Source organism: Lissotriton vulgaris, chromosome 9 (assembly GCF_964263255.1).
Source record: "Lissotriton vulgaris chromosome 9, aLisVul1.2, whole genome shotgun sequence".
Lineage (NCBI taxonomy): Eukaryota > Metazoa > Chordata > Amphibia > Caudata > Salamandridae > Lissotriton > Lissotriton vulgaris.
In genome coordinates, this window is record NC_141697.1 from 61,349,965 (window position 1) to 61,374,819 (window position 24,855).

Genomic DNA, 24,855 nt, shown 5'->3' on the forward strand with positions numbered 1-24,855 from the left:
CACATACCTATTAATAAACCCTCGGCAGATGCCTTTCCTGCCTTCATGTGTGTCACATATCTCACAATCAGATCTTCTTGCCAAAAGGTCCATGCCATTGTTTCAGCTATGAGAGCAGTTTCCACACCTCATTAAAAAGAGAAGCTCGGACAGGCCAGCTCCTGGATAGCTAATGCTCATTAGCCACTGGAGGTTCAAGTCTAACAAATCCACTGAATTGAATTTTTAATGAACATTAAAAATAGTGTTTGAATTATTTCAGTACTTTGTTCCAACCAGAGATATCAGAATTTTGATGTCACAATGAACTTTGATTTTTCTCAAAGGACAGCTTTAGCCCTTCACAGTGATAACAGCTTTTGGGTACTAGTAACTGTAGGTATATGCCAACATTAAATTCATACGTGTTCAACATTTAAATGCTAGGCACTGTACCATGTGGTCTACAATGCCTTTTTAGGGGTGACTTACTTTATATTTAAAATTAGGGTTTTTTCCTGTCAAAAAGGGTTATTTTTACAGTTTTGCCATCAGGTTTAAAAGCTGCAGGAGTCACACTATACAGGTAGGTCTGAGGCTATGTTTTGTATGTCAGCCTAGGGATGATGGCTCAACAAGTGCTGTAGTCCACAGTTGACATTTAACTTTTGAATGCTATTGATGTATTTTCCCATATCACATACTATGGCCTTACTGGAAAGTTAAGTAGGCCATTTAGGAGTTAGTCAATTTTACCACGGGTCAGGAGTCAGAACACACATACTGGGGCATGGACAGTAATGCCCTAGTATTGCAGAGTTTGAATATAAGCAATACCTGTCAGCAAAAAATCAGGGCGACCACGCAAAAAGAGACACTTACTCACACATTCCCAGTCCTAGGTGGACAGTTCTTCAATCTGCAGTCAGACAGATATTGGGATCTAATATATTCAATCGCATCACCCTTGTTTGGTGGCAGATTATGTGGTTACCTCTACAAGCTCACATGTGTATCTATCCATTAACATATGAATTTATGTGTGTGTTATTTCTACAGAGCAAACCCAGCCCAAAAGGCAGAGGACAATAAATAAAATAATTTAATGTTTCATACATTTGAATAAAAAAATATGTAAAAGACCCTATTGGTCCCTTCTTCAAATGTGAGAAATGTATAGTTCTAAATGGTCCTGTAAAACGAATGACCTGCTATGTTACTATAATGTTGTTTTAACACATTCTAAGCACTGAATCAGTGTGGCCATACTTTAGTGAAGCAACGTGTGGATTACAGGGACCTGTAATTGCCAAATGGAGGACAAGTATTTTTGTGCCAGGGAGGAGAGGAGTGTTAAGCCAATACGTGTGTGATATGGCAGTAGCTTCATAGGCCACATTGCCCAGGGCAAAACAGGCACAGTATTATAAATCCCCACTGAATTCTAAATCCCAGATGGTGGTTTAGCACCGTAGTAAAGTTTTACATTGTCTATTTCGTCTCCTGCATTTTTTGCCCCGTTAAGGATTATTTCTATCATAGTTCAATGTAGGCTCTTACAACTTGGAGTAATTAGCACATGTGCAGAGTAAATGAGTCAATGAGGCTTACAATGTGCAATGAAAGAAGTGAGCAGGAGGTGCCAACCTCAGCTTCTGAAGAATGACACAGACCACCTGCCAATAACCTAAGATCTGCAAAGTGAAAACTTTTCTGCTTGAAGAAGACATGAGAATATCTGTCCAAACCCATGTCCTATCTCAATTGGATGGAGGCAACCCGCTGTTCACCAGCATCCTCAAATCTCTTCTGATCACATGAAGATCACCTTCACGCTGCTGCCCAATAGATCAAGGACCTCATTGGGTTTGGTAGAATCTCAACCACCGTCGAAGAATTCCAGTAGCTTCCTCTAGTGGCACATATTCCCTTCCAAGTCAGCAGCATCACCTACCACATAGTAAACTTGAGCACACCACCATATCCATAACGCAACATCCATACCTCTGGTGGGTTGTGTGACACTCACAGCAGCAACCTCATCAGGCTAAAGATAAAATACAAATGCTGGAGGGAGATGAGAGGACACCAAAGCTGCTCTTGCCATGTTCCTAGGATCTGGAACCCTGTCTCTAACCAAATGCTTTAAGTATCCTACCTATTGCTCTTAAGGAAGGAACTGAAAACCCTCTTCTTCAAGCAACACCTGTTAAATCGTAGTTTACAAACGTGAACATCACCGGCTCCATCTTGCCTAACAAGAGCCACTGTCCGCACGTAAACGGCATTCATTTCAGGTGCCGCGACCATCTCGAGCTTTGCAAGTCACCTACGATTCAGCCTGGCCTCGCAACCATCCCCGGTGCCCTGATTCAGCAAGGCCAAATGCACTAAGGTCATAAAACCTTGTCCTCGTGACAAGACCCCGGAGCCACTTCCCGCCCTAAACACGTTTGTCCATTCATCCTCCACACTCGAGCAGGCCCTTCTGATAACCCCCAACTGCACCTGGCCACTCGATCCAGTCCCAGGCTGTAAACCACGCCTTGCGGATGTAGTTTATTGCCCCCAGACAGCAGGACTTGTTGCCCGAACAGAAATGCTTGATCTTATCGCTTTCATAAACCTTAGATCTGACCGATCCCCTCATCTACAGATCCTGTCGGAATGTCCAGCTGCGAGATATCAATCACTAATTAAGATCCAGGTGGGGGACGATAAACTGTTGGGACTCTGTGAGAACCTGCTGGTGCGGGTATTCCTAGGATGTTTGACAACCAATAAAGTTACTGTAAATTGTATAAAAAGGGGAGCAGTGGAGAAGTCGTTAGAACACCTCCTGAAGACATTCCTTGTGTCAGACCTGACGTGTTCTCCTCTGGAGTTATAAACCTGTTCTTGCTTTCCAGTTTCCAGCACCTGCCTCTTTATTTTGGTAACTAATGATATTGGGAATTAGAGGTATCTTGCTCCAAACAGCCAGGGTATTCATTAGAGATTGGCTGTTTTTCCACACACCTGTGCAACCCTCTGGGTGATGGGCTCTCACAGGTAAGCCCCTTGCCCTGCTGCACCCTCTAGCATATACAATTCCCCACCCCTACCTTTGTACAGCTTTCCATTACTTTGCACTAGATTTGTGCTGTATGAGTCACAAACATACATAAATACAATTTATAGCAGAACAAACATGCATTATATACTATGAATCTGAGCCTGCCCGGAAGGTCTCTTTGAGACATATGTGTCTTTGTCTGACAACATCATTTTTACATTGATAGTGGGTTATAGTAAACAATCAATCCTTCTTGGAATCCTTGAAGGTGCAAACTTGGCGTTTCTAAGCAGGCTTTTGCCATTTTAATCATTTCCTTAAAACTGAATGAACTTGTTAGAAATTATGTTGCTGAAGCATAGGACCTCTGCAGGGCGTCAGGCTGCTCATCTCTTGGGAACACCCATGCCTCATTCTGAAGCCTGATTCAAATTCATTGAGCAAACCTTCAATAAACAAGCAAGGTTGTGACTGGGCTGTGACTGGGCTGTGACTTTTCGAGGAACTTTGTAATGATAACTTAGTTGTTGGGCAACATCCACTGCAGGGGCCCGATTCACAGAACTAACTTAAGACAAAATCCTACATTTTGGTATTCACAGAAGGCACTTAGGGGCATATGTATGAAAAGATTTTTTATTCGCAAATGCTGCGATTCACAATAAAACTGTGTTTGCAAATAAAGAAATCGCAAAACCGGATGTACGAGACATTTTCTCATTACATTTTTGAGGAATCGCTAATTTTGCAATTCTCAATTTTGCGTAAGCATTTAATGAATCGCAAATTGCGATTCCTTAAATGCTATGTAACAAGCACCCAAGTTCTGCGATTTCTCCTTAAGAAATCGCAAATTGCCACCAACTTCAAGTTGGTGGTAATTTGCGATTTCTTTCACATTTTGGCATTTTTCAAGGTGCCTTGTGGCGCACATACATGTCCTTAGGGCATGTATGTGCGCCATATGTGCACACATGCTCATTTCAGGGGTGAACAGGGTGTCCTTAGGACACCCTTGAAATTATTCTCAATTTGCGATTCTCAAATTGTGAATCGCAAATTGAGAATGACTTCCCATTCATTCCTATGGGCCACTTGGCCCGTAGGAATGAATGGGAAGGTTTTCCATGATTGCGATTTCGCAATTTGCTAATCGCAATTAAGGAATACCAAGAAATCGCAAATTATTTGCGATTTTTTAAATACATCCCGTTTGCGATTCTCAAAAAATCGCTATTTGAGAATCGCAAAAACTGATTTTGATACATATGCCCCTTACTCATTTTGGTATTCACAAAAGGCACTCACTCATTTTGGTGTTCACAGAAGTTAGGAGTCCTAACTTTAGGACTCCTAAATGCCTTCTGTGAATACCGAAAGTCTTAAAGTTTGGATTTTTCTCAGTTTCAACCTCTGTGTTAATTAACTTGTGACCTTGTAAATTGATCACACCCTGGCAGCTGTAACAGACGTGGGTTACCTGTCTTCCCGAGTGGGCAGGGGTTTGGTGGATCCGGATAACCCTGGTCCTCACTGAAGTCCTTGGGGATATTGTCGCCTGTCAGCTCGGCCACGATGTTTGGGATGTTCCCATAAGGTCCCAAGTGTTGCAGGCCTTCCTGGGCACCACCTGCAGAGGAGAGCAAGACTTGGGTCATGAGCCAAGAGTTCATTAGGACCCCAGCAGAGGTGCACCACATGCCACCTTCAAATAGGAATCTGGATGAAACTCAACCAACATTCATATATTCAACTTCCATTAATAATTAAGTCAAACAAGCTGAGCTGTTGGAAAAAAGATGAACAGAGAAACCAGAGTAATGATAGTGCGTGGATTGATTTTGTACATTCTGTTCATTTGCCCTTTCAAGATCGAGTGGCACTCAGGCAAAGATATGGGGGTCACTCTACCCAATGTACATCGGAAGCCCATCGGATGAATTCCGACTGATGCGAGCACAAGCAACGGGCTCGATTACAGGATAGGAAATGCACTCAATGGAGCAGAAGAAAGAAGAAAGAGTTTGCAGTCAGAAGATCAGTCTAGAAGAGGCCAAACAGAGGGAAGGCATGGGTGACCCCACATGGATGCAAGAGTCTCAGAATTGGAACAGGACCTCGCCCAGCGCTGGTGATGCTGTGAACAGGGAAATAAGGTGCAAGGTGCGGGGAGACCCCTATAGTGCTGTAACTCATGGTCAAAGTGTGGGTTTCAAAACCCTTAATGGTCTAGAAAGTGAGGATTTAACACTGCAGTCAAATGCCGTTCTATATTATGTCGTGTGACACAATGCAACTTCTGTGATATCCATTCTTCAAACAGTGTGAGGGATTTTTCTGTTTTTGGGTATAGTGAAGATGTTTGTGTAAACGCTGGTCTTTCACTTTCCTCCTACTTTTCTTGCCTCTTCTATTTAAATCCTCCTCTTTTCTTTCTCATGTTGATGGGCTGGTGGTGTCTGAGTGGGTGGTAGAAGTGGGTCTCTGATCAGGCTAATGTGCGGGAAGTGGTGACACAAAGATGGGTATCTTGGTAAAGAGAAGATGGGAGGTGATTCTAAAGATGGTATGAAATGAGGTATCCTCAATGTCGAAGGTCTAACTCCCCCACCAACTAGTTTCTCATAAGTTGGGTGATCTCTATGCAAAACCTGTGAATTATCCCACTATCAAAGAGTTAAAGTTTAGGGGAGGAACGTCTATCAGGTCATTCTTGCACAAGATGGTTTTGCCAGAATTAACTATAACGTCCTCACATGGGCTATGCCTACATTACATGGGCAGATAAGCTTCTGTACCTTGGCCAGACCTGATGTGGACATAATGTCTATAGAAGCCTGGACTTGGCACATATATGAGAAGGGCTTGATATGCAACAACCCCATCTTACAGGACAGAGTGCTACAAGGGGGGATTCAACCCAATATGTCACGTGTCTGAACACAGCAGCGGACAAGTGACACAAATCACCTCTAGGAGAGCTTTAACGAAACACTGAGGGGAGTTTTGGTGGCACAGAGGGCTGCCAGAAGACTGAGGATGCTGGGGGTGCTGGGGGAAGGGGATTTTAGGAGTAGAGGTGTGGCAGGCAGACAATCTGAGGGATCAGATACCTGCAGAACTACAGGGTCGAACTCAAGCACTATTCACGGACGACGCAGTGAGTAAATTGAGGGTCGCTAAACAAAAACACTAGCTGAAAGAATTGACTATTTTAGATGCTAACCCGTGATGTAGCAATATGACTGAACAGTACACACAAATAGTGGACAAACAAATGTGTATCCAGACTAGAAAAAGGAATACAGTAGGCCAACTCCACGCCTACTATAGTAAACTTTGTGCTAGCGAAATAAAAGTGATATGTCAAAAGCAGAGTCTTAATAGCAAAGTATAAGCTGGGAAGAAAAAGGTTTCAAAGGGAGTAAAAGAATGCTGGTTGGTAAGTCACAGTGAGAATGGATTTACCTTCAATCTGTACAGAGTTTTGGAAGCATTTTGTGGCCTCGATTAGAAGATATATTTTTAATTTTTTTAGTTCAAAGTATTTTATTCAACTTTTACAGACAGAGGTAGACAGTGGTAAACAAAATAAATACACAGCCTGAAAGGATGGATACAGCATAGGGAGAGGGTGTAGGCTGTGCATAAGATGATGAATCAGTTGATATTCTGCAAAAATTGAGTGAACAGTATAATGCATTGAATATAAAGCATAGACACATAATTCTAGAACATATAGGATGCATATCCTGACAGCATAATCTGATCTTCTGATCTTATATTACATATGGTTTTAGCTGTAGAATCATGTATACCGATTGTATACCATGCTTACCTAACAGCAGCGTTATACTCTTGATGATTAGGGACGTGTAGACTAAAAATAGGCAGAGGTATACACCATGTCAACTATGACCCTACAGAATGCACACGGTGAATAGAAAGGATTTGTCTCACAAGTATGCGGGGGTGTTAGTGATAGAGTTTGTGTGGTCTAGCGACAAGGGGCATGGAGATGTGCTGAAGGAGTATACACATCATAAGGAGATATTGAGGAGCAGAAGCCATACAATGGTTCATGGTGGTTTGTAAGTAAAGCTCCTTGTATCTAGTGTCTGCTAAATTGAGTGTCGAGAGCCCCTATGGGGAAATTTGGGGAGCAATGCTGTCAGCAGTCCTCAGGAACGAGAGCCATACCTGCCATTTGGCGAAGGAGACCGCTATGTAGTTTTTCCAGTTGGATACGATTAGTTTGCAAGCTAGAGTGAGCATTAAATCCAGGAGGAACCGGTCATTGTTGCTTCTGAGTTGGGGATCCAAAGGGCCCAGTAAGACGTATGAGAACTCTCTTATGGGAGAATCTTTAATGTGTAAGCGATGTAATCAAAAACCTTAGTCCAATAGGTTTGAAGGAGTGGGCAGCTGAATAGCATGTGTACAAGGGAGCCCTTGTGTTTGTCGCAGCACCAGCAGGTGGGGTTTTTAGTAAGACCGACCTTGAAGAGTTTTGCGTGAGTCCAGTAAGTCCTGTTAATTAGCATGAATTTAGTTCGTGATAATATTGGTGAGATTTTATGTGAAAAGGGGGATTTGTTAATGGTGGACCAGTTAAAGGCAATGTTTATTTTGGTAGGTTCAGATTCCCATTTCTGTTGGTTACGAGATAAAGATTTGCTTTGGTTCGGCATGAGGATTTTATATATGTGTGACATTAGGTGTCTACTCCTACCTTGGATAGGTGAACAGAGGGCAGCGATAGAGGGGCGGGAACCCAATAGGTTTATTTTCGTAAGCCCCACTTTAAGCTGAAGGAATTTGTAAAAATCCAAGTTAGTAAGATTGAACCGGTTTTGCACGGTTGAGAATGGCAGCGGGGAGGGTTTTCACAAAAGTCTTGCACTAGGTTAATGCCTTTGCATGACCAGTCTGGCCAGTAGAATGAGGAACCATCAATTTTGAGTGCTTGATTATACCAAAGTGACGATAAGTGGGTACGTTTTATTTTGATCTCGAGTTGAGAATCTAGACGTAGGATGGCTCTTTTGGTGTTCTGTATGATGTTTCTAGAGTATGGTAGGTGGGAGGTATCCATCGTAGCTATTGCGATGAGTGGGATGTTCTGTATCAGGGACTTTTCTATCAACACCCAGGGTGGAATGTATGATGGATTGTCAGTAAACCAGTTTGCGCCCTGCTTGCAGAGAAAGATATTTTAGATATAGATATTTTTAATAGTGTTCAGAGGGAGGCCCTCTTCCACGATTTCATTCCTTAACACTGGTGTGTAAAACTTGGCAAAATAACTGGCAAACAGACTGGATAAACTTCTGCCCAAAATTATAGGCAGAGAACTAGTGGTCTTTTTTAGAAACGGCTAGACGCCAATGATATTCACAAGACGGTGAATTTGATACATCTCGTGTAAAGAGATACAATGGCATCTGTTGATGCCAAAAATATATGTAATGGTGAGGAATGGTTCTTCATGTTTTCAAACTGAAAATTATGAGACGAGATCCTGATGCACACTCAGAAGATGCTGTTTAAAGCTCCCAACAGGTGGACTACAAGTGAATGGGGGCTGATTAGAAAGATTCAATTTAATATAGGACACAAGATAGGGGTGACATTGCATTTCTCATCTGATGCCCCCCATTCTGAACCAGGGGTATTCGAGGTGACTAAGAACCATTGGACAGTGGGATGTCTGAAAGTCAACGAATCCAAGTCAGTTTTGATGCTTTTACATAAACCAAACTAAGAAACCTGGCTCATGGATGGATAGGAAGGGATGAATATTGGCAATGAAAATATTTGATGATCTAGATGAAAAAGTTACTTACCTTTGGTAATATTCTTTCTGGTACACTAAAATTGCAGATTCCTCATCTTTTGAATATTCCCCAAGCGTTAGACTGGATCTGGAAACTTTTTCAGCAGTACCTCTGCACGCGGGTAGGTGGTGCTGTGCCACACTGACACCATTCCTCACCAACAATGACATGCAGAGTCTATATAGGCGCCACTCCAGTTGCTTTTGAGATTGTCAGTACTCATAGACGCAGATCCCCAAAAGCAAATTGGTTGTAACCAGTGTTCAGATTCCTAGACTTTGGATCTTATTAATGGGGAGTGTCCAATCACAGAACAGCGAGGATGGGAGGGTCAGTGAGGAATCTGCAGCTAGATAGAGTCTCTACTAGAAAGAGTGTTATCAATGGTAACTAGTTTGTTACTCTGATGGAGACTTGTAGCCACAGTTTCCTCTCCTTTTCAATACATGCCAGAGCAGTACCAGTTTGGAGGTGGGTCTGTGAATGGACTCAAACCAGAAAGAGGACCAAGAGGGCAAAAGGCCTTTTCTCTGCAAAACTGACTATCCAGACAATAGTGCTTTGTCAAGGTTTGAAGGGACATCCATGTTGCAACCTGGCAAAAGTCTAGCACAGGAATCGCAACGTGGTCGTTACAACGACCGCGTTGTGATTCCGCATACCATTACTCCGCAAGTCGGAACAACAACTTGCGGAGGGGGGCGCAGGATGTTGGAATAGTATAATTTACTATTCTAACTCCAGTATGTGCGGACACTAGGGAAGGTGTTGGATTTTAAATCCAACACCTCGCCCCACCTACGCAAGTCGTTGTTCCGAGTAATGATATGCAGAATCACAACGCGGTCGTTGTAATGACCGCGTTGTGATTCCCTGAGAGGAAAAAGTTTTGTGGTAAACGTTGTTTACCTTCTGACATGTGTGGTGGAGCTGTGTGAAAGCACATAGTTACTGGACAGAGGTAATTTGGATCCCATCAATAATGAACAGGAATCATCCAATAGTGATCCCCCTAATGCTTGTAACAAGTACACTGGTTTTAGTCTATGTGTGAAAAAGGCTTACCGTTCCAGGGAGGACATATTGGCTCCACAAAGTGTTGGGCAACTACGCCATGTAGAACTTGATGCACTAGGAAAATTTTCTTCTAACAAACCTTACTAACTTTCATTAACATTGTATTAATCTGATTATTGAACCGGATTTGTGTAGAGCTGTGGGACATACTATGTCCTTAGGATGTTATACACTATTTGAGCCTATTGCTTCTGGGCCCAGGAGACATTTGAGGGGGTGAGCTCAAATACTCTGTTTGCTCGTGCATGTGGCTAGTCTTTGTCAGTGATAGTTTACTGTATGATATTTAGGACAATATTTATGTGTCAGTATTTCTGTATATAACATTCTGAAATGCAGGCACAGAACGGTATGAGAGCAATGCTCACTACTGGCAGGATTAATGTGGTAAACAAAGCAATGCTCACCACTCCTATGAGTGCATGTGGGCTCAGAGTGACTTTAGCGACTAACTAGATTTTTGAGCCGACAAAAGTTTACTTTACAGAGAAGAAGACTTTGTCTGCTCTTAGGCAAATTAACATTTTAGATGATATTGCCGATGATTATGATTACTGTGGGAATCAGCCAGAAACCACATATTGGTGGCCAGTGATAAATTGTCTGGCCATAGTGAAGGAGTGGTAATGTGTGCGTGACCACTGACATGGTCAAAGTGGTAGACAGAGTATCCTTGGTGAGTATTACTGTTTACAACTGGTGTTCCAGGGCTTGGGTAGTGCAGCTCTGCAAGTGGTTAGCCAAGACTCTTTGTATCTCAAGTGACCTGTCAGGGCTTTTTCTAGGAGGTGGTATAGGTGTTGATACAGATACAGGATGGCATAGTAAAAGTAGATGTCCAGTCTGTGTTGTTTATTTTAGAACAGGTTGGCATCCTGAGTTTGGCCCTCTTAGTTGCCAAGCCTTTACAATGACAGTCCACAAGTAAAAGGAGAGACTTGCCTTCTCTGAGCACCACTCTGCTCGCAGTGGGGTTTGGTCAAAAATAAGAATCCACAATTTCTAAATCTCAGCCTATACTTATGAGTGTCCAGGCCTCTTCCATCCATGGAGTTCTCATGCTCCAGACACTTGAGAACTACCCACAGGGAAAGCAGATGAACCTCTAACTCCTTTCGCTCACAGACACATTCAGTTACAGTTTTGCGCTATCAGAAATTCCTCCCAAGTACACACAGATATATTGGTCGCACTAATGGAAAATAATATCTTTTTATTCTCTTGATCTCACACTGCCATTGCTCTATCCATCTCTCCTTCCGATCTTACTCTCCAGTGCAAATGTCAAACATGAAGCTGGCATTCTACTTTGATACCAAAGGGCCTATTTACGAGATGGTCTTGAGCACATATAAGAGTGCCCAGAAGATTCTTCATGTGCCACCAGAGCAGACACCACACGGAATGGTACATGTTAGGGAAAATGCAAAAAGAATAATTGATGGACAGAATGCAGAACAATGTCATACATTCACCCCAGTACAGAGATCTGGGCCTAAATCTATTATTTGTTTGCTCCTCATGCCATTCCAGTTTGAACCCAGCCACATGCAGATCAGTCTTGACCTTGCTCCCTATGGGAACAGTCCAGTCCGAACTGCCAGCCCAGGTCCTCCCTGGATGGGAAACAAGCATCCTAGGACCAGTTTTGGGGTTTCATCCTTCATCAGCCAGGCTAGCTTGACTCCAGTGGCATGGAGAGCAGGGGAACCCAGCCATATGCAAATCAGTCTTCACCATGCTCAAGCCTTGAGCCTGGCTGATGAGGGGTGTTACCCCAAAACCGTTCCCAGGATGCTTGTTTCTCGTCCAAAGGAAGACCTGGCTTGGCAGTTCAGGCTGGAATGTTCCCATGAGGCACAGGGTCAAGAATGATTTGCATATGGCTGGGTCTGAACTGGGGTGGCGAAGTGAGCTAAAGAACGATGATGTATTCAACCCAGACCTGTGACTGGGGTGAATGTCTAAAAAGTTTCAGTGCTCCATCCATCATCTCCTTGTGTTTGCTTTGTTCACCCTAAGTTGGCAGGGTATGCCCAGAAGTGGGTCCCTTGCTCACTTTGCCACTGGATTCAAGCTAGCCTGGCTTATGAGGGGTGTTATCCCTAAACCGGTCCCAGGATGCTTGTGTCCAGTCCAGGGAAAACATGGCTTGGCAGTTCGGGCTGGACTGTTCCCATGAGGCACAGGGTCAAGACTGGTTTGGATATGACTGGGTCTGAACTGGGGCGGCGAAGTGAGCTAACGAACGATGATGGATTCAACCCTGATCTGTGACTGGGGGTGAGTGTCTGAAAAGTTTCAACGCTCCGTCCATCATGTCCTTGTGTTTGACATGCTAAGGAAAACTATGGTGAAAAAAGACAAATTAATAGATGGCAGACTCCTCTAGAACCTTAAAAGAGCAACATGCATCGGACATCAAAAAGTTTACAATGGTGTATAAAATTATTATTTTCAAATGAAAAAATAGGAATTGTGAATTAAACCAAGAAGATCTTCCAAATAAACGAGAAAATCTCCAAGGAAGCTTGTCAAATTATCTTTTTTTGCTGTATCTTTGGCTGCATCTCAGGATCCGTGCTAGATGGTCTAATTTATATGCTGGCGGATTTAAATCGAGCGAACCTTTGGTGTAACAACGGTGGAGGCTGCCCTGTCCCCACTGAGGTTGCACCCCACCAACGGCCTGATGGAATAAGGGCCGTGGGAGGTTGGCCTTTATGTCTGCCTACCTAATTTAAAGGAAAGGACATACAGGCCAGTTTACCATGCCCGCCACCACCAGAAAAACCCTGGCAGCAAGGGGCATTGAAAACTGCAAAATGCCACCTTTGCCATAGGACATAACTCCAGTGATGAGGAGGGCATTGTTTTATTATTTTTTTTAAACATTATTTTTTACTTTTTCTTATGGCTCTGTCATGTTTGACAGAGCCAAACAATAAATTTACAATACAGTGGCAGGAAAATCCTTGACGGTGGTTCCTGTCAATGCTTGAAATGCTTGAAGGAAGTGATGCATGTCCACTTGCAGTGGAGACGGATTGACCCACTTTGAAATGTTTTAACAGTGGAGCAGGGGTGTTAGAGGGTAATCGTTGAACGGGTAGTCAGGGTATAACTTTGTCTTTAAGGGGCCAGCCTTTAGCAGGGTTGAGTAGTGCCTGTGGACAGGGAATGGTGTTTCCAACGTTGAGAATGGGTGTGACATGGACTTAATCATAGAAGATGGAAAGATCTTCTCTTTGTAGGCAGTTGCTTCTAGTGAAGAGACGATCGTGGCAACGTCCTTGTATGGATAAGCGGGTGAAATCCTTGGTAAACCACAGGGGAGCCTTAGCTTGGAATGGATTGCTTGACTATTCAGATCTAGGGATTGATGGCGTTAACTCTGTTAATCAAACTTTGTTGAAGGAAATGGGTTATTAATGGGTCCAGGTAGGCAGCATGAGTTGGGTGTTAATGCAATGACTGCCTGCATTGAATGCAATGTATCTTTACTTGTTGGCATAGGAGGTTGTGCGGAAACAAAAGTTAGATTCAGCTTTTGGTTATGTATTTTTGTGCAAGGCGCTAAGTTTCAAGATGAAGCTGTCCTGTACAACTCTGATGAGCTGTTGCCTTCTGCATCATCCCTATCAAAATATCTCTTTATGGTTTACCTATGTCCTTTTGCAATGGGGTTCTAACAGAGGCTACCAGATTTCTTTTGTCAAACCTGCACTGAAGAAGCCTTTTTAAGACACTTTTTTGTTACTAGCTTATCCTTAAACATTTGATCTCTATATTCCTGCTAAAATTATCCAAAAAGTAATGATTAGCCAATGACAGAACTATATACAATCTACATGACCAACAGCTGTGATGGCATCAATCAGACCAATGAGGAACTGCAGGCAGAAGATGAACAGCCATCATCTGACCAATGATGGTCAGTTTCAGTTTAGTCGCCCTTCACACCCTCCCCCGAGCACTCATAGATAAGCTAAAATACAGGGAGCCAGAATTGTAGGATAAAGTAAGCCTGTTTCCAGCACTAGGCTTTCACATAACCAATTATTGCTTTCTGGGACATGTCATGTTTGTTAGTTTCAAATAAACCAATTGGTGTAGTGTGCTAGACCTTAATAGTCTGCAAAAGAAAAAGACCATGGCCATATTACTGATTGGGTGAACTTTCTACGTGTTCTCTGTAGCACGCCTTCCTTTTATGTGTGCTCTGGCAAAGACAGGAACAGTGTGCCCAATCACAAAGAAAATGGACAAACATCAGCACAGGAGCAAAGTCTGACAGTTCACACCTGCATTGAAGAGAGTGCATCGGTGAAAGGCAGAGTTGTGGTTTCATCCAGCTGACCCATCTTCGGTTTTAGAAGGGGGCAGGGATATCCTGTATGTGACTGTACCTGCCTGCTGGGGGGATGTGTGGGGGGTCCATCAGTCCCCAATGTGCCTCTGCCAGGAGTAGTTCTAGGGGATGCACTGGCTATGCACCACTTCCAATCATTACGCCTCCTAACATATTTGCCATTGCTCCTGTGTCTATAATATTGCGCCCCTTCTATAATACCAAAATTAGCGGTCGGTACTAAAAGCATGTTCAAAAACCTGTTCGCCCCTGCTGCACTTTGAGTAACACAGCATTGTGACATAAAGTTCAGTGTCAGGTTGACACACAGACACAGGATCAATCTACTATAACTGCATATTTAGTGGGGTACTATTGGGAGTGGATGAGGGCTATAGTTTGACTTCATCCAAGTTTGACAAAAAGAAGTTAAAAAGGCAAAAACACACAAACATCGATTGGTAGCCCCTACCTTCAATGCTCTGGGGTCCCACCAGGTTCATGGCTTGGTGTGCGGGGTACTCCACGCGGGGCCTGGCAATTCCCAGCTGTTCCATAACGCCATGGAGCAGATGTTGAATATCGGCTTCCGACACGCGGTCTGGAGTCCTGGGACTGTGAGACGAACACAGCGCTGATCCAAGGACCATCAAAATGGCCGCGCTCTGCAGAATCGGAGGTCCCATGGTTTCCACCTGGAAGGATGGCAAACAAGCATGAATCATAATACAAACAACAAATAAAATGACAGCATTAGCCCAGATATAGATAACATGCGTAATTTTATGTTGTGTGTGGTGCGGGGGAACACGTGTGGCACTACCGCCCTTGTCACAACAAGGCAGGATGCAAATGTGTGATTCTCACTCACCCTGAGGGCCTATGGTCACAGATGCATAGGCATACTACTGTTGCAAGTATGAATACTACTGCAAACACTCATTAACACCTCTTTCAAGTATCCGTGGACTATCTACTGGCCACAGGTTCAAGTCCCTGCAGAACCGGCCCCACCTTTCTTTGAATTTAATAAAGCGAGAATCATTGAATTGAGTAACAGACACCCAGGGGCGTAGCTTAGTCAGTGATAGTTGAGGGGTGTGACTCTCACATTTTCCAACTAAAAAAGAGTTGGGCGGCGGGTTGGAGGGGTGAGATGACCAGGGCTTGGGATGGACTGTTCCCATGAGGAACAAGGTCAGTACTGATTTTTATTAGGTTAATCAATCAATCATTTACAAAGTGCGGCAAATCACCTGTGAGTGTCTCAAGGCGCTGGAGTTGCTAGCTGCTGTGTTGTGATATGTTCATTCGAACAGCCAGGTCTTGAGTCATTTCCTGAATTGTTGAGCGATGAGGCAGTCCTGAGGTGCAGGGGAAGGTCCTTCCAAGCTTTGGCTGACAGGTGTGAGAAAGAACATCCTCCGCTGTTGGCTCGGCCTATCCGTGAGGTGTCTGCGAGGAAGAGAGAGGCAGATCGTAGGTGTCTGGTCCGTTGGTGGAAGATCATGCATTTGTTGATGTATTCTGGTCATTCTTTGTGCAGGGCTTTGTATGCATGGGTCAACATCTTGAACTGGCATCTCTTCTGGATCAGGAGCCAGTGTAACTTCTTGAGGTGGGGTGTGATGTGGGTCCATCTGCGGAGGTCGAGGATGAGCCTTACCGCTGGATTTTGTATAATCTGTAGTCTCTTTAGGAGGCATGTGGTGATTCCAACGTAGAGCGTGTTCCTGTAGTCCAGTCTGCTGGTGTTGAGGGCTTGCTTTATGGTCTTTCTGGTGTTGGCAGATCTTGCGGACCATGCATAGGGTGTAGAAGCAGGCAGATGAGACTGTGTTTACCTGTTTCTTTGTGGATAGCTTGCTGTCGAGGATGATGCTGAGGTTGCGGGAGTGAATTTAACAGGCCACCATGCGTCATTCAATAGCAAGGTGTTGTTCCCAAAGATGAGGACTTCCATATTGTCTGTGTTGAGCTTGAGACAGTTGTCCTTATCTAGTCGGTGATGTTCATCATACATCTATGAAGTCGGATCTTGTGGTGGAGGGCTCTCCTAGCGAGAGGATGAGCTGGGTGTCGTCACCGTAGGAGATGATGTTGAGTCAATGCGATCTGAAGTTGTTGACCAGGAGGGCCATGTATGTGTTGAAGAGTGGGGGAACAAAGGGACTAAGATGATCTTCTTGGGTTCCGAGGGAGGCGGATTCTCTGGGTTCTTCCAGTGAGGTGAGAGGGGAGGGGATCCATTTGAGGGCATCTTCCTGGATGTAGTGGAGTCTGTTGATCAAGATGTGATGGGAGACAGTGTAAAAGGCAACTTAAAGGAGGATGAGGGCTTCTGTTTTGTCGCAGTTTAGGAGTTCCCAAATGTCATCGGTGGCTGTGACCAGGGCTGTCTCAGTGCTGTGGTTGGCTCAGAATCCTGATTGTGAGGGGTCCAGGAGAATGTTGGTTTCCAGGCATTTGGTGAGATGCTGGTTGATTGCCTTCTCAAGATCCTTTGCTGGACGGCTGGTAGTTCTTTGATACTGCTGGGTCGGTGGATGGTTTCTTCAGGAGGGGACTTTCTTCAGCGTGTTTCCAGTCCTCAGGGAAGGAGGCCTAGGTGATGAAGGTATTCAGGAGTTTCTTGAGCTCGTCACCAATCATCTTGCTCCTCAGGTTGAAGACATGGTGGGGACAGGGGTTTGTGGTTGCTCCAGATTGCACACAGTTAATTATGGAGATTGTGGCTTGGGTTGTGAGAGGGTCCCAGTGGGAGAGCAAGTGTTCAGGTTTGTGTTTGTGGGTGTGCGCAGGTTGATGCTGCCGGCAGTAGGGGGTTGGGGTTTGAGGTTTTTCGTTGATGACTGAGATCGTGTCGTGGAAGAAGTCTGCCAGGGTGTCGCATAGTTCTTGGGAGGGGTGAAGCGTTTTTTGCTGCAGTTTGTGCTGGCTTCTGTGTGATCTGCTAGTGCATTCTTCTTTGTTTCTTTCAGGAAGCGGTTGTTCCGGTTGAGTGCTGCCTTGAATGTGGTATGGTCTCCTGTTTCTTTGCTGGTGCGCCACATCCTTTCTAGTTGCCAGAAGTTGCTTTCGGTGGATTTCAGTTCCGCAGTAAACCAGCTGGCTCTATTGGAAGGTCCTTTTGATTTTTCTAGCTTGGTAGAGGTGATTATGTCAGCGCATTCTGAGATCCATTGGGAGAAATTCTTTGCAGACTGTTCTGGGTTGAATGTTGTCTGGGAGGTGGGAGTTGAGGGCGTTGTTCAATAGGTCTTTGCATATCTTTTTCCAGTTTCTGTGCGTGGAGTTGGGGTCATGGTGCCAGTGTTGGTAGGTCCTGAGATGGTGAAGTGGACACTGTAGTGGTTGGTCAAGGTCAACTGTGCCTTGTGGCTGTACTTGACTCTGTAATTGGATGTGAAATTGGGGTCAAGCATGTATCCATATATGACAGTTCTTCCCGCGCGCAGCGTTCACGCGCAGCGACCGCGCCGAAGGTGCGCCAAAGGTAAGCCCGTCTACGCCCGTCCACGCCTGGACCGCGCCCAGCGCCAGACCCCCTGCCCCTCGCGCTGCCCAGCTCTCCCGCATCACCTACGATGCCGCCACCCTCCTAGCCCTTAACCCCGGTCGCGCCCCCAACTGCGTCCAAGCCGCTCCTGGACACACCCATGGACCTTTCTCTTGCTACTCCTGCAAATTCAGCGGCACCGACAACATCTCCGCTACGACCACACCACAGATTCCCGACCCCAACCACCTACAATGCATCCTTCTCAACACCCGATCGGTCCACAGACACGCCATTGACCTATGGAATCTACTAGACACCATCTCTCCAGACGTCGCCTTCCTAACAGAAACATGGATGAACGCTTCCTCCGCCCCAGACATCACCATTGCCATCCCTGAAGATTATAAGATCACACGCAAGGACCGTACCGGCCACACAGGAGGAGGAATCGCTATCGTCCATAAAAAATCACTCCACATCTCAACCAGCTCTGACGTCAACCTCGCCAACTCTGAACACCTTCACTTCCAGATCCACATCGACCCCAAGACCACACTCAGAGGCACCCTCCTCTACAGACCACCAGGACCCCGCGCAAAATTCAGTGAAGACATCACGGACTTCATCACTCCACACGCGCTCCCCTCCAAAGATTACATCCTTCTGGGAGACCTCAACTTTCACCTTGAAAAGCACAACGACCGCAACACCACCACCCTCTTAGACAACCTCGCCAACCTCGGACTTAAACAACTGGTCACTTCCCCCACCCACATCGCAGGTCACACACTCGACCCCATCTTCACCTCCAGCAATCATGTCTCCTTCAGCCACACTACGGATCTCCTCTGGACTGACCACAGCTGCGTTCACTTCACCTACAACAAGCCGAAACCCATCAACCACCTCCAACCAACTCTGCAAAGAAACTGGAACAAAATCACCATCGACCAGATCTCCTCATCGCTCCTTCTAAACACCCCAGCCCACTCTTCTAACCCAGACCAAGCCGCCACCAACTTCACCCTATGGTTATCCAACACCGCCGACATCCTAGCACCACTGAAAAAACATCAAAGCAAACCTGGCAGCAAGAAGGCCTCATGGTTCAACGATGATCTTAAGAAGTCCAAGAAACTCTGCCGCTCCCTTGAGAAGGCCTGGAAAAAAGACCCAACCACTAGCACCAAGGACGCCTTCAAAAACGCCACCCACACACACCACCAACTAATCCGAAAGGCCAAGAAAACAGCATTCAAGGATCGACTAGACAACAACGCCCACAACAGCAAGGAACTTTTCAACATCGTCAAGGAATTTACCAACCCCTCGGCCAACTCCAATGACATCACCCCCTCTCAATCACTCTGCGACTCCCTGGCTTTATTCTTCCACAACAAAATTGCAGACATCCACAACAGCTTCGACAACCAACCCGGAGATCAACCCACCCAACCATATGCTGAACATTCTCCCCCCTTGAACACCCTCAATGACTGGAACCCAATCTCCACTGAGGACACCATCCGCCTGATGAACTCCATCCACTCAGGATCCCCCACAGACCCATGTCCTCACCACATCTTCAACAAAGCAGACTCCGTCATAGCACCGCACCTCCGAGACGTCATCAACTGCTCCTTCAACTCCGCCACCTTCCCGGAAAGCTGGAAACACGCTGAACTCACCGCCCTTCTGAAAAAACCCACAGCGGACCCCACCGAACTCAAAAATTACCGCCCCATATCGCTCCTTCCTTTCCCGGCCAAAGTCATCGAGAAAGCTGTCAACAACCAACTCGCCGCTTTCCTCGAAGCCAACAAATCCCTCGACTCCTCACAATCTGGCTTCCGAGCAAAACACAGCACTGAGACCGCCCTCATCGCAGCAACAGACGACATTCGAACTCTACTGGACAATGGAGACACAGTCGCCCTCATCCTCCTCGACCTCTCTGCAGCCTTCGACACAGTCTGCCACAGCACCCTTTTACAACGCCTCAGAAACATCGGAATACAAGGAAAAGCACTTGAATGGATCACCTCGTTCCTCACCGGAAGAACCCAGAGAGTCCGCCTTCCACCATTCAAGTCCGAGGCCACTGAAGTCATCTGTGGCGTACCACAAGGATCCTCACTCAGTCCCACCCTCTTCAACGTATACATGAGCCCCCTTACGGCCATCGCTCGCCAACACAATCTCAACATCATCTCCTACGCGGATGACACTCAACTGATCCTTTCTCTCACCAATGACCCCAGCACCGCCAAAACCAACCTACACGAAGGAATGAAAGAAGTTGCCGAATGGATGAAACACAGCCGTCTGAAACTGAACTCAGATAAAACAGAAGTCCTCATCTTAGGTACATCCCCCTCTGCATGGGACGACTCTTGGTGGCTGGAATCCCTCGGAAAAGCACCCATCCCGACAGACCACGCACGGAACCTAGGCGTTATCCTGGATTCTTCACTTTCAATGAACAGACAAGTCAGCGCCGTATCCTCATCCTGCTTCAACATTCTTCGCATGCTCAAAAAAACATTTAGCTGGATCCCCACCGAAACCAGAAAAACAGTCACCCATGCTCTGGTCACGAGCCGACTGGACTACGGAAACACCCTCTACGCAGGTACTACCGCTAAAATCCAGAAGAAACTCCAACGAATCCAAAACGCCTCAGCCAGGATCATATTAGACATCCCGCGTAACGAACAGATCTCTGGCCACCTGAAAGACCTCCACTGGCTACCCGTCAATAAGAGGATCACTTTCCGACTGCTAACCCACGCACACAAATCACTCTACGACATCGGACCAGAATGCCTCAACTCACGACTGTCCTTCTACACCCCCTCCCGCCAACTACGTTCTTCCAGCCAAGCCCTCGCCACTGTACCCCGCATCAACAAGACCACCATGGGAGGGAGATCCTTCTCATACCTGGCAGCTAAAACATGGAACTCACTCCCCACTCACCTTCGCCTTACCCAGAACCACCTAGCATTCAGAAAGCAACTTAAAACGTGGATATTTGACAAGTAATCCTCCTCCCCTCCCTAAGCGCCTTGAGACCCTCTGGGTATGTAGTGCGCTATATAAATTCTTTGACTTGACTTGACTTGACAAGTTGCTTGAAGCCAATGCTGGAACTGCTTTACAGTAGGTTGGTTGTGTTGGTGTCACTGGGGTCATCGAGGTGGAAGTTAAGATCCCCAAGGGGGATGTAGTGCTCGGAGTTGATGGTGATTGGGGCGATGAGGTCAGGGATGGCATTGCAGAAGCTAGGGCATTGCTCTGGTGGTCTGTGGGCAAGGGTGCCTCTGATTGTGCTTTTTCCAACTGTGGGGAGTTGGAAGTTGAGCTGGTCCATTATTGGGTTTAGTCATCTGGGGAGGACGTGCCAGGCCAGGTCTTCCTGGACTGGAAACAAGCATCCTAGGACTGGTTCGGGCTTTCAGCCCTCTTCAGCCAGGATAGCTTGACTCCAGTGGCATGGAGAGCAAGGGACCCACATCTGGGCATACCCATCCCACTCGGGTGTCAAATGCAAAAAGAACAATTGATGGACAGAATGCAGAAAAAAGTCATTAATTCACCCCAGTACATAGATCTGGGCCTAAATCCATCGTTTCTTTTCTCACCATGCCATTCCAGTTTGGACCCAGCAGCATATGCAAATCAGTCTTGACCCTGCGCCCAATGGGAACAGTCCAGCCCGAACTGCCAGGTCCTCCCTGGACTGGAAACAAGCATCCTAGGATCGGTTTCAGGCTTTCATCCCTCATCAGCCAGGATAGCTTGACTCCAGTGGCATGGAGAGCACCGGACCCACGTCTGGTCTGGTCATACCCGTCCCACTGGGGGTGACTAATGCAAAAAGAACAATTGATGGACAGAATGCAGAATAATATCATACGTTTACCACAGTACAGAGATCTGGGCCTAAATCCACCGTTTTTTTGCTCACCATGCCATTCCAGTTTGGACCCAGCCATATGCAAATCTTTCTTAACCCTGCACCCAATGGGAACAGTCCAGCCCGAATTGCCAGGCCAGGTCCTCCCGGGACTGGAAACAAGCATCCTAGGGCCGGTTTCAGCCCTCATCAGCCAGGATAGCTTGACTCCAGTGGCAATGGAGAGCATAGAACCCACGTCTGGGCATACCCATCCCACTTGGGGTGACAAATGCAAAAAGAACAATTGATGGATTCAAACTAGCCTGACTGATGAAGGGTGATGCCCTGAAACCGGTCCCAGGATGCTGATTTCCGGTCCAGGGAGGACCCGGCTTGGCAGTTCGGGCTGGACTGTTCCCATACGGAATAGGGTCAAGACTGATTTGCATATGGCTGGGTCCAAACTGAGGTGGTGTGGTGAGCAAAAGAATGATGGATTAAACCCAGATCCTTGTAACTGGGGGTGACGGTTTGCATTGTCCAGCATTCTGCCCATCAATTGATTCTTTTGCACAAGTGGGAGAGATGGCAAGCTTCTTTGGAATGTTAGTTGTCTACTTAGGTAGGTACAAGCTTGGCGCTTCTACAATCTTCACCTGGAGTTTGAGGAGCTGCTTGTGGCCCCAGATAGAGATTCTGGAGTGCTCATGTGGCATGTGAAGGAAAAACCTGGAGTTGGCCAGAATGCCGATGGTGAGCAGGAGGTGCATTGACCCAACTGTATGCGTTGATCGAGAGCTTGGGCTGGTCACAACCGTGTGTATGACTTAGTATTATTAGAGACTGGAGTTGCTGTTCATCAGTGGAGTCTGGTAAGCTGAAAAATATAATGTCACTTGAGAGTACCATGAAGGTAGAAGAACTGAGGAGAGCTTCATAGGATGCCTCATACGACCAGCCTGAGAGATGTTTTACCCATTGTGGACCCTGCTCGTGTAGTTCTCCACAATAACCCCACCTGGGGGCCAACAAAGGACCTCAGATAGACCAAGAGATTGTCAGGCAGGCAATAGGCCTATCCTGAGCCAGGGCAGTTAGCTGTGGACTAGAAGCCAAGAAAATACTTACAAGATATCTGCTCATTCTAGCCATGCCTTTACCACCACCCCCACTAAAGCTTGCCACTGCGAACACTTTGCACCCAAACCCAAAACTCCTATGATAATGTTGGTTATCTCGGGAGAGGAAATTACTTTAATCTGTCATAAACATTTATTCATGAAGAAAGGAGAACACACCTAATTTGAATTAATCAAAAGGAAATGTATTGATAAGGTAATCATTTTTTTCTTTTTATAATTTTTTCTGGTTGTAACATAGTAACGCTGTCACAAAAAAACAAAGATTGTTGAAAATGACGCAAGGCTAGCTAATTGGGGATAAGGTGATCTAGAGGTGACCAGGTGCTTTAAGTGAATAAACTATATACAGTGCTGTACAAGAGGTATCTAAAATGTTCCATTCAGTAGACGCTAGGGGTCGCGTAACTAATTAGCATAAATGTTTATAACAGATTAAAGTGATTTCCTTACCCTACAGAACCAACATTCGCATATACTCTAGACACCCAGGTTCAGAGGGTCACCGGGTCACCCCATTATGAGTATGGCAGGAAACGGTTCAGGAAATACTGGTTATTCCAGTGGGAAGAATTATTGCCCACTACATGTTATTGGGGAATAACATGCAGAACTCTTTATTTTGGACCAATTCCAGCTAGTTTCTGTCTGGTGTTTCTTGCGGAGACTGGACCCACAGTGTTCCATCTGGACTTGAACCCCCGATAAGGCTGGTAATGCTAGTTACCGACCCCATCAGGGTTACCGGTCCACATATGAGGGCATTGGTGGGTGGTGATCGCTTAAGTATAAAAGAGGGTGACTTCTTCAGGGCCCCTGGATGTATGAAGTCCCTATGAGCTGTGAAAAATGCCTGACTTAAGTTTGAGCTTGATTTTTCATCTGCATGGTTATGAAGAACAGAAAGGTTCTTAGGATGGGCTTTCACCTTATCAAAATCGGCAGCTCGTCCTGCAGTAATTCTCTTGCACACTTTAATTGTCCCGAGCAGTGCAGCATTAAACCCTATGTAGGCCCCAAGGCAGTCAAAATTTTGAGGCCCCCCTGTCGCAAATTGCACAGGGTTTTTTTTACAAACTGCCAGCTGCCAGAAGATGAGCTTTTAAGAGACAAACTGTTATGAGAATCGGATGTCCCTGGTTTATAAGTTGTTACATTGATACAGTATTTTCTCAATAGAATCTTTAATGTAAAGTTTTCATTTCTTTGAGTTGATTCATTTTTTTCTATCTTTCGTAAACAATATTCAAGAAAGCTTGATTGTAATTTTCTTTCAAGATCAAATCAATATTATTTATGATCCATTGTCGAGGTGCCCCTAAAAGGAGTGGGGCCCCTTAGGCCACCGGTGCCTACTTTGCCTATTTGGTAATCCGGAACTGGTCTAGAGAGAACTGATGCGCCTCACGACTCGGTTTATTCTTTGCATTCCAGTTCTTAGAGATACTTTACCTCATTGTATACTCAGGACTACCGGCTCATCCAGGCCAGGGGCTTTATTGCATTCTTGTAAATGCGGAAAAAAAGGCTGCACTGGAGTGACTGCACCAGCATGGACCTGGGGGTCAGAGCTCAGCCAGGCTTCCAGTTGGAGCTGTGCTTGTCTCTCCTGAATAGTAAAATAGAGCCATGTCTTGAGTGTCTCACAAATACGCACATAATCTCCGCTGGAACGTTGGATATGTAAATTCACATTATACATATACATTGTGACTAGCCTGAAAGTTGGGCTGCTTTTTACTCCTTACAATGTGCTCTCTTAGTATCCTTCAGCCCAAGTCAGACTCTTTGCTAAGATCAACTTTATTAATTTCTTACTAACGTAGGGGCATATTAACAAGGGCTTCATCTCTGCTTTTTTGGCTCAAAAAGCCAAAAAAGCAAAGAGAAAATGATCACCCTATTTACAAGAGGGTGCTAACATGCATAATCACATGTTAGCACCCTTTTTCCCTATGCCTCCCTTTGCTTCTCTAATGAGATGCAAAATGGGCGTCACTGGGCGTACCCCGGA

At 45.6% G+C, this 24,855-nt stretch overlaps 1 protein-coding gene across 1 annotated transcript in view; it reads right to left on the reverse strand.

Moving 5' to 3' along the window:
- SCG5 (secretogranin V) overlaps positions 1–14,995 on the reverse strand; it is a 40,619-nt gene extending 25,624 nt beyond the window's left edge. Inside the window, exons 1-2 of the mRNA XM_086937029.1 lie at positions 14,772–14,995; positions 4,515–4,664 (exon numbers count right to left, since the gene is read on the reverse strand). Coding sequence (XP_086793155.1) covers positions 4,515–4,664; positions 14,772–14,985 — 364 coding nt within the window. The 5' untranslated portion in view covers positions 14,986–14,995. The remainder of the gene's footprint in view (positions 1–4,514; positions 4,665–14,771) is intronic.
- Positions 14,996–24,855: the final 9,860 nt, after the last annotated feature.